Source organism: Phodopus roborovskii, unplaced genomic scaffold (assembly GCF_943737965.1).
Source record: "Phodopus roborovskii unplaced genomic scaffold, PHOROB, whole genome shotgun sequence".
Taxonomy (NCBI): Eukaryota; Metazoa; Chordata; class Mammalia; order Rodentia; family Cricetidae; genus Phodopus; species Phodopus roborovskii.
In genome coordinates, this window is record NW_026125052.1 from 13087189 (window position 1) to 13097035 (window position 9847).

The window sequence follows — 9847 nt, forward strand, 5'->3', positions numbered from 1 at the left end:
TTCACACCAGTATGCCTGGGCTCGTTCTTCAATTTAAATGAGAGTTTAGCAGAATATAAAATTTCTGATTTCATTCAGGTGGTGGCAGGCACACCTTTAACCCCAGCACTTGGGAGGCAGAGACAGGTGGATCTCGGTGAGTTTTAGGCCAGCCTGAGTTCCAGGACAGCCAGGGCTGTGTACACAGAGAAACCCTGTCTTTAAAAACAAAACAAAAATAAAAATTCAGGTTTCACAATGGTATTCCTTCAGCGCAGATAGGAAACATTACTTGTTTTCTTCCACTTCTGCTGCTGAAAGTTCCATGTAATTCACTCATTTGTAAATTGTCTTAACCTCTGCATTCCCAGGTGCAAGTGTTTTTGCTGGACTGGAATTCACAGTGTAGCCTGGGCTGCACTTGAACTCAATTCTCTAGCCCCAGGCTCCCTTACAGCATGAGCCACCAGGCCCAGTGTATTTGGCATTTATGAGAAAGCTCTTGCATGTCTGTCCCTGAGGAAAGCTAACACCTATTTCCAGGTATTTCCTTCACTGGATAGAGTATGATGCTCTAGTTGTGGAGCCAGGGATGGATGATGGGAAATGCTGCCCAGCAGGCTCAGAGCTCCAGCTTCTATCTGGCTCCTGGGCCCCATCGGTGCACTTAGTGTCCACTAGAGGGTGCTGCTGCCCAGGCCGCCTGGCTGGTTCTGGAGGCAGACACCATAGTGAGGCACCCAGGGCCAGTTTGTGAAAAACCTGTCACCTGCTTGAGGTGGGCTCTCCCTAGCCCTCATCTGTTTCTCTCCCACATGGTGGTCCCGCTTTTCTCCCCCTAAGGCTTTCTCATGCTATGGAGCTGAACGCTCTCGGAGGAGGGGCCATCCTTGGGACTGTGTGTCCTTCGGCACAAAGGTTGAGGAACTCCTGTCTACCCTCTGCCCATGCTAATTTCACCCCATCTTTTGTCTCTTCTGCAGTCAGACTGGTTCTTCAGTGATGACGAGGACAAAGGAGAGAGAGTAAGTGTTGAGAGGGTGGGTGGGGTATGGTCTGAGGTGACCCCTTGTCCTGGGAGGGGCTGTGTGTGTGTGCAACGGGATTCAAATGGATGTGGTAGTGGAGAGATGGCCAGAGATCACATTCAGTTCTCACAACCCCCTCCAACTCCAGGACTTCTGATGCCCCGCCCCCGACCTCCATGGGCACTACACTCAAGTACACAAGCCCACACTTTCACAAATAATCACACATAATTAAAAATAAAAAGAGGCAGCTGGGCAGTGGTGGTGCACGCCTTTAATCCCAGCACTTGGAAGTCAGAAGCAGGCGGACCTCTGTGAGTTCTAGGCCAGCCTGTCTACAGAGCTCGTTCCAGGGCAGGCAAGGCTACACAGAGAAACCCTGCCTCAAAGATTAAAATAAAAGGGTCTGGAGAAATGTCACAGTAGTACTGATGCTCTTCCAGAGGACCCGGGCTGGAGTCCTGCAGCATATGGCCACTCACAGCCATGTGTACTCCAATTCCAGTGGTGTGTGATGCACAGATATACAAACTATCCAGGCATATAAAAAGGTTAAAATAAAAATAAAATCCTAAAAACAAAACAAAAAGGTTGAAGCAGGGGAGGATCCTTGGCCCAAGGCACCTGTAGTCTGATGAGAGAGACACAGCCCACCCCTTCAGAAGTGTCAGTCTGATAGGGAGACACAGGTCAAACCCTGAGGAAACCCAGTGTTTAGCATGTGGAATAGTCCAGTCTGATGGGAGAGACAAGGCCCTTGTTCTCAGCTGAGGGAGCCTTCAGGGTTTCGTGCTGGTGGGGTGTTCCCATTGAGGAGCCAGCCCCACCCTTGGAAGAGACTGAACTCTGTCATAGGCCACCACATTCTGAGGAGCCTGAGGGTTGGCCATCTGGGAGGCTGCTGCCTGACTCCCTCCCCCTGTTTGCAGACCCCTGTTGATGACAAGGAGCCACAGTCGGTGCCCAACATCGAGTACCTCCTGCCCAACATTGGCAGGACAGTGCCCCCCAGTGATCCAGGCTCAGGTAAGTGCAGGGACCTGGGAGGGGAGAGATGGGGGTTGGGTCTATCTTCCTGAGGGTCCCAGATGCCTGGCCAGATGTTTACCTTCCTTGCCCCCCCCCACAAGATCCTGGCCTGGCAGCACCCCAAGATGGGCCGGAGTGGGCTTTCTCCAGTCCAGCCACGTGTTCAGCCATGTCCCCAGGAGTGGGCAGCGCTGTGTTTGGCCATCCTCACTGGTCTCTCCTGAGCCCTTGATTCTTACAGCTGGCGGCGTTCTTCCGGGTGCATTCCTCTTTTTAATTTCTCTTCCTTCTCTCCTTGTACCCTGTCCCTCTTCTCCCCTCATCTCTGCCCCCCTCTTCTGTCCTCCCTTCCCTCTTCTCCTGCCCTCCTCCTCCAGCGGACCTGTTGGAGATTTAAAGGGTATAGTGCGGTGTCGCGGCCTCGGTCACTAACAGTGGCGGGTGATTATAAGAAGGCTGGGCAGGCACGAATGGTAGGCATGTTCCCAGCAGTGAGGACCCCAGCCTGACATAGCAGTTGGTAGTGCTGGTCCACAACTGACCTGTGGCCCCACCCTGCCTCCTCCTACCCCTGTATTCCCTTATTGGAAGGAAGCCAGACCCCCTGCGCTGCCACCATGTGGCTTACCCTTACCAGCCCCTAGCTCTGTGGCCTTCCCTGTGTAGAACAAGCACTTCAGGTCGACCAAGATGAGGGAAGCTTGTCTGTGGACCCAGCCTCGACTGGATGCCATTCTAAAATGACAGCTCCTACCTCAGTTCAGGCCTAGACACTCATCCTGGAAGCCCTGTCCCAGAAGAAGGATGGCTTCTCCGGTGAGGCATTTTAAATGAATGGCCTTTTCTTCTTGGTCCCAGCCACTAGCTCTGTCTGGCCACACTGCCCTGGCATGTCCAGTTCTTGTCCCAGAAAGAGGGGACCCTGCAGCAGCCCTAGTTACGAGATGCAGGCTGAGGGTGGGGTGGTAGAGAGAAGCCCCCTGTCTCTTCTAATCACTTGCTGCCGCCTGCCCCATGTGTGTAGAGTGTGGTCGGCCATTCTTGCTCTTCTTACCATTTGCTGGGGAGGGGGCTGGGGAGGGGCCTCTAACCTGCCTGCTGGAGAGTGTGGATTAACTGCACCTGGTGTGGATTAACTGCACCTGTTTGATATCCCAGGCCTTTGAACCAACCTGTCCCCTCTCCAGCCACGGAGAGGACACTGCCAGGTCTTTTATCTGGTTCCTTCTCCATTGTGGAGACACTAAGGAGTGGGACTCTAGTCCCTCAGATGTACCAGTTTTGACTGGTTGCAAAAGGGACCTTGCCCCTTAAGAGCAGGTTGATGTCGGCTCTATCACCAGTCCACTGCCCCTGCATCTTACCCACCTCATTTCTGCTCTTTTATGTGGTCACTTAATGTGGTCCCTTTTCCTTCTCATGGGGTGGGGGTGGGGGTGGGGCGCACACCTGTTTGTGCACTGTGTGGTCTCCATGCTCTTCAGAGTATCTGTGATGTGCTGTGTGGTCTCCATGCTCTTCAGAGTATCTGTGATGTGCTGTGTCGCACGCACCATTGTGACTTCTGTGGACTGCATCCGATACTGGCATTTTCTCTCTAGTGCTTTAGAGTCACAGGGCAGGAGGGGGTGGGGAGAGGATCCAGGCCCAACCCTGGGCAAGGGAAGACTCAGGGGCCCACAGCCTGATGCCACTTTCTGCCTCTAAGAGAAGTGGTGGCTAACCTGGTCTCATGCTCTGGGTCATCCCACAGAAACACCATCAGAACCAATGGTACTGCTAGGGCCTGGGGAGAACACTTTCATCTCTGAACCTTTGAGGCAAGGAAGATGTATTAATGTGACCCCGGCTTATCCTTCCTGGTCTAACACTGTTTTCTTCCTTTTGTCAACAGATTCCACCACCTGTAGTTCAGCCAAGTCCAAGGTTAGTGCCAAGGTGTCCTAAATGCATTCTGCCTGGACAAGGCGGCCCACTTCGGTTTTTGGTCAAGAGAATTAGAATGGTAGTTAGACATGTGTCATCAGAACCCTGGAGGCAGAGAATCCTCAGTCTGGGACCTGGCTTTGCCACTTAGTTTTAGGATGCTGGGGTAATCTTTCTGGATTGCAGCTTCCTTCTCTGTAAAATGAAAATAACAGCGGTATGTCTGGTGTAATATGTTTTAAGGTTTCTCGGGAAAGCGGAGTGTAGTGGCTCATGCCTATAATTCCAACATTTGTGAGACAGCCTGGGCTGCACAATGACATCCAGGTTAGCCAGGGATACATAGCAAGATCCTGTCTCAAAACCAACCAAATCAATCAAACAAACAAAAAGGGGGGGCACTGTCTGAGAACACTTAACATAGTAAAAGAAAGTAAACAATAAGATGTATGAGAAATCAATGAAACTGAAAACAACTAAGAAAAATCAATGAAACTACAAGCTGTTTCTGTGGGGGGGGGGGATCAATAAAGTTGATAAACTTCTAACCAGTCTGCCAGAAAAAAGAGACGGCACAAATTGACAATGCTAAGAATGACACATGTACATTGACAGACCACACAGACACTACTAACACAGGGATACATGTACAGACCACACAGATATTACTAACACGGGGACAGATGTACAGACCACACAGACACTACTAACACAGACACAGTACAGACCACACAGACACTACTAACATAGGGACACATGTATAGACCACACAGATATTACTAACATAGGGACACAAGTACAGACCACACAGATATTACTAACATAGGAACACATGTACAGACCACACAGACACTTTAACACAGGGATATCAGTACAGATTCCACAAATACTCAGAGAATACTATAAGCAACTCTGTGCCCATAAGCTCAGTGATGTAAAAGAAATAGACCTATACTTAGAAGGATTCAAATTGTCAAAATTTGCATAAGAAATAGATAACCTAAATAGTCCTGCATGTATTAAAGAAATTTAATTTGTGTGTAAAAACCTTCCAACAGAAAAAAATTCCAGGTCCAGATGGCTTCACTCACTGGTAATTTACAACAAATATTTCAAGGGGAAAATGTTTTGGGTTTTTTGTTGTTATTTTTTATTTATTTATTTATTTAGGTTTTTTGAGACAGGGTTTCTCTGTATTGCTTTGGAGCCTATCCTGGAACTTGCTCTGTAGACCAGGCTGGCCTCGAACTCACAGAGATCCCTGAATGCTGGAACTAAAGGCGTGCACCACCAACGCCCAACTTGTTGTTATTTTTTTAAATTACATTTATTTATTGTGTATATGTGTATACACTTTAGTATCCCAATGCATATGCCATGGTGTGTACGGAGGTCAGAGCACAACTTCTAAGAGTACATTCTTGTCTTTCACTGTGTGAGTCCTGGGGGATTGAACTCAGGTACTCACTCGGACTTGGTGGCAGATTCCTTTACCTGCCAAATCATTTGTTTATTTTTGAGTCAGGGTCTATCTATGTAGTATAAATTCTTGCCTTTTTCCTGAGTACTGGGATTGGAGGTATATGTCTTCATACCTGGCTTGGTTGTTTTAATTTTGAATAATTCATCTATTTATCCAGTTTTATAAATCTTAGTTATAAAAATAGTTGTTTTAGTCTCTGTTCTATTGCTGTAAAGAGACATCATGACCAAGGCAACTATAATAAGAGAAAGCATTTAACTGGGGCTGGCTTACAGTTTCAGAGGTTTAGTCTATTATCATCATGGTGGCATGCAGGCAGACACTGGAGCAGCAGCATCCTGATCCACAGGCAGAAAAAAGAAACTCTGGGGTTGGCATGGGCTTTGGAAACTCACCCCTAGTGACACACTTCGTCCTTATCATTCTTTCAAATGGTGCCACTCCCTGATCAAACTACCACAATAATATAACTTAAAAGTCAGTGGCAATGCAGACTTTTAATCCTAGCACTCAGGAGGCAGAGGCAGAGGCAGGCAGATCTTTGTGAGTTCAAGGTCAGTCTGGTCTACAGAGCTAGTTTCAGAACAGCCAAGGCTGTTACACAGTGAAACCCTGTTTCAAAAAAAATAAAAATAATTAAATAAAAAAGCCTGTTTCATAATGACAGTTTAGTCAGTAGTAGGTCATATATAAAGTGGTCCTATACAGTCTTTCCTGTGTAGAAGGTTAATACTGTCAAGTTTATGTAAGTACACACCATGATGTTCATACAATGACAAAATCACTTCATGATGTTTCTTAGAATTCATCCCTGCTAGGAAGGGACCCACAACTATATTTGCCTAATGCTTAAATGTTCATTTAATATATACTTGGGGTCTAGAGGGAAGGAGGGCTCAGCTGTTGAGAATGAACTGTTCTTGCAGAGGACCAGAGTTCATTTCCTAGCACCCCACATTTGATGGCTCGCAACCACCAATAACTTCAGCCCCAGAGCATCTAGCACCCTCTGTGTCCTCCAGGCTCCTGTGTGCGTGCATGCACTTGTAAGCGCACGCACACACACACAAAAAAAAGACTTACACAAAAATAATAATGTTATTTAATTGCTTCTATAGAAATACTACCACAGGGGTTGGAGACAGAGATGTTTCAGAGATTAGAAGTGCTGACTGCTCTTTCAGAGGACCTGGGTGCAGTTCCCAGTTCCCACATTGGTTAGCTTACAATTACTAATAACTCTGGATCCCAGAATCTGACAACCTTACACACACACACACACACACACACCGAAAAATAAATATGAAACAAGGAAAAGAAAGAAGGAAATCAACAGTTCGAAGCTGGGTGTAGTGGCACATGCCTTTAGTCCCAGCACTGGGGAGGCAGAGGCATGGAGATCTCTGAGTTCAAAGTCAGCCTGCTGTACAGAGTGAGGTCAGCCAGAGCTACGTAGAAGTAATTGAACTGAAGAAGTCAGTCAATTATCTAGGGCTGGGGGCTGGAAGGTGAAAAGGAGGAGGTGACCAGCTGGTGCCCTGGAGAGGAAGGCTCCTCAAGTGCTGTGGGTGGGGAGTGAGAGGGGTAGGTGCTTATAGTCAAGCATGAAACATTAGCATTTACAACTGCAGGGTGGGGTTCCCGCACCAGACACACTCAAGGACTGTCACTGAAGAATTTATCTGAGAGTGGCTGGAGAAGACCCTCCCCAGCTCCCAGATCAGAGAGGACCAAAGTTATGGTTAGGAACCAAGGTGATCCTTGGGTGATGATGACACTCCAGCAGGCACCGAGTGGGTGGGAACTTCTCGCCTGCTGGTGTGGGGACTTGATTGTTTTGGACATGGTGACTGGATGCCATGGTATGTATGGGGTGGGGAGCAGGAATGTGCAAGGTGATGAGTCCTTCCTTACCCTCATTGTCTCCTGGCACAGGGTTCATGGGTCCCCAAGAAAGAGCCTTACGCCCGGGAGATGCTGGCGATCTCCTTCATCTCTGCAGTCAACCGTAAAAGGAAAAAGCGGCGCGAGGCGCGGGGCCTGGGCAGCAGCACCGATGATGACTCCGAGCAGGAGGCACACAAGTCCGCGGCGGGGACGCAGGAGCCACCCGAGGAGCAGCTGCCGGCCCCCGCAGCCGCGGAGGCCACCGGTCGCCTCAGCCCCCCGACGGCACCCGACGAGCGGCCTGCAGCGGACACTCGCTCCATCGTCTCGGGTTACTCCACCCTGTCCACTATGGACCGCAGTGTGTGCTCGGGCACCGGTGGGCGGCGCGCTGCTGGCGACGAGGCGGACGACGAGCGCAGCGAGCTGAGCCACGTGGAGACGGACACGGAGGGCGGCGCGGGCCCCGGGGGGCGCCTGTCGCGCCGGCCGTCCTTCAGCTCGCACCATCTTATGCCGTGCGACACGCTGGCGCGCCGTCGCCTGTCTCGCAGCCGCGCGGATGGAGAGAGCCCGGGCACGGCCCGGGCGGGTCCCCGCGGCCCGGAGCCCCCTGGCTCGGCGTCGTCCAGCAGCCAGGAGTCGCTTCGTCCCCCGGCGGCTACCCCGGCGCTCGGATCACGACCGTCGCGCGTGGAAGCCCTGCGGCTGCGTCTCCGCGGCACCGCCGACGACATGCTGGCGGTAAGGCTTCGGCGCCCGCTGTCGCCTGAGACCCGGCGGCGCCGGAGCAGCTGGCGCCGCCACACGGTGGTGGTGCAGAGCCCGCTGACCGACCTCAACTTCAACGAGTGGAAGGAGCTGGGCGGAGGGGGCGCCGCGGAGCCCACGGGCGCCAGACCGCACAGTGACAACAAGGACTCAGGCCTCAGCAGCCTGGAGTCCACCAAGGCACGGGCTTCATCCGCCGCCTCGCTGCCATCGGGGGACCTAGGGAACCTACAGGGCCTGCCCCCGCGCCGCTCGACTGCCGCCCGCCTCCACCAGTGTCTGTGACACTCCCCTGTCCGGGGGTCGGGTGGGGAGGAAGGGCGGTGCTGGTGCTCCGGGCTGGAGTTTGGTGGGATGGGCAGAGGAGAATCGAACGGGAGTCCTCCGGAGAGGGAAAGGGCTGCTGGGATTCATGTGTCTTGGATAAACGGACAGAGTGGCTCATTTCTGTGAGTCCACTTAGGGATCCTTGTTGACATTGGAGTGTGGGTGGACCGCCCAAGTTTCATACTGAAGGAAAGATACGGGCTGGTTTTTGCATCTGTCCCCTGCCCCCCCCCCGCCCACCCCCATTAGCTCCTAGTCAAGGAGGGGAGGATGAATGTTTGGGGCGCGGATGTGTAGGGTTGGGTGTCCATGGGAGAGGGGGCTGGGCTTTGTGTGTGCGTGTGTGTATGTGTATGTGTGTGTGGTGCAAAGGTCTTTCCAGTAGCAGCTTCTGCCCCTATCCCTTCATTTCCCCACCTGTCCCCAAGCCAGAACCCTGCTGTTGGTGTACACAAGCACCTTATTCCCAAGCCTGTCAGCCTGAGGCTGGGTTGAGGCCACCTCCAGAGGCAGGACTGAACCCCACCACTACCAAGTCACTCCCCGTACCCTTTGTCACCTCTGAGTCACCCCTCTAAGCTCTTTGACCTACGGACCTGCCTGCTCCCCAGGTCCAGGGTCGCCCTGCCCCCACAGTTTAGCATGCAGTCCCACCTGCCTTCGAGAGAACAGTCAGACGAAATCATTGATTTATGGAGCCTCAGCTGGGCTGTTCGAGGAGGGTGGGTGGGACCCAGTTCCCCTTCCCCCACGTTGTAAATAAACCTTGGAGTACCAGTCCTGCCCTGGCTCATCCCAGGGAAGCCCTAGTGGGGTTGCCAGCCCTGCACCCCAAGTCCTTCCGTCTCCTTGGTTTATGCAAAGATTTGCTGTAAAGTCTCTCTCCCCCTCTCCCCTTTACTGTAAATATTGTCTCTAATGTGTAACATATTATAAAGAATTTATAAGGATTTTTAAAGATGTTTTGCTCATTTTAAAGTGTTGTAACAGTGTTGGATAAAGGTTCCTACGTCAGCATGGCTCCTCCCACGTGTCCCTGACACGCCACCTCTCTAGGCGATAACTAAGATTCCCGCTTCTGAAAGTCCTGTCTTAAAGTACAGTCTATATCTTGGAAATAAATGGCCTTTCTCGGGCATAGACCAGTGTCTCACTTGTTTTGGATGCGGAGATGTTCGCGGCATTGCTGGGATGGAGATGGGTGGGGCCCATGTCCTTGCAAGGAGAGTGGCTATGCTGAGTGGCAGGGTGGACGAAGTCTCTCCTCTCTGGTGGCATCTGGCATCCTAGGAGGCTGGTATGAACAGATACAGGCACACAGAGCAGGTGGTTGTCCCCACACTTCCATCCCTACATCAGGAAGAGGCCTCCAGGCACCCACTCTGCAACACTTGCAGAGGCTCCTTGTTTCTCAAGC

At 51.5% G+C, this 9847-nt stretch overlaps 1 protein-coding gene across 8 annotated transcripts in view; it reads left to right on the top strand.

Moving 5' to 3' along the window:
• The window catches only part of Arhgap23 (Rho GTPase activating protein 23), a 90921-nt gene extending 81352 nt beyond the window's left edge, over positions 1 to 9569 (top strand). For 7 of the 8 annotated variants that reach the window (XM_051175309.1, XM_051175298.1, XM_051175299.1 and 4 more), the window contains 4 exons: positions 963 to 1004; positions 1937 to 2033; positions 3931 to 3962; positions 7381 to 9569. In XM_051175309.1, the coding sequence (XP_051031266.1) occupies positions 963 to 1004; positions 1937 to 2033; positions 3931 to 3962; positions 7381 to 8388 (1179 nt within the window). In that variant the 3' untranslated portion in view covers positions 8389 to 9569. Of the gene's footprint in view, positions 1 to 962; positions 1005 to 1936; positions 2034 to 2413; positions 2437 to 3930; positions 3963 to 7380 lie in introns of all 8 variants that reach the window. The other variant, XM_051175328.1, reaches the window with a different exon arrangement.
• The last annotated feature ends 278 nt before the right edge of the window (positions 9570 to 9847 follow it).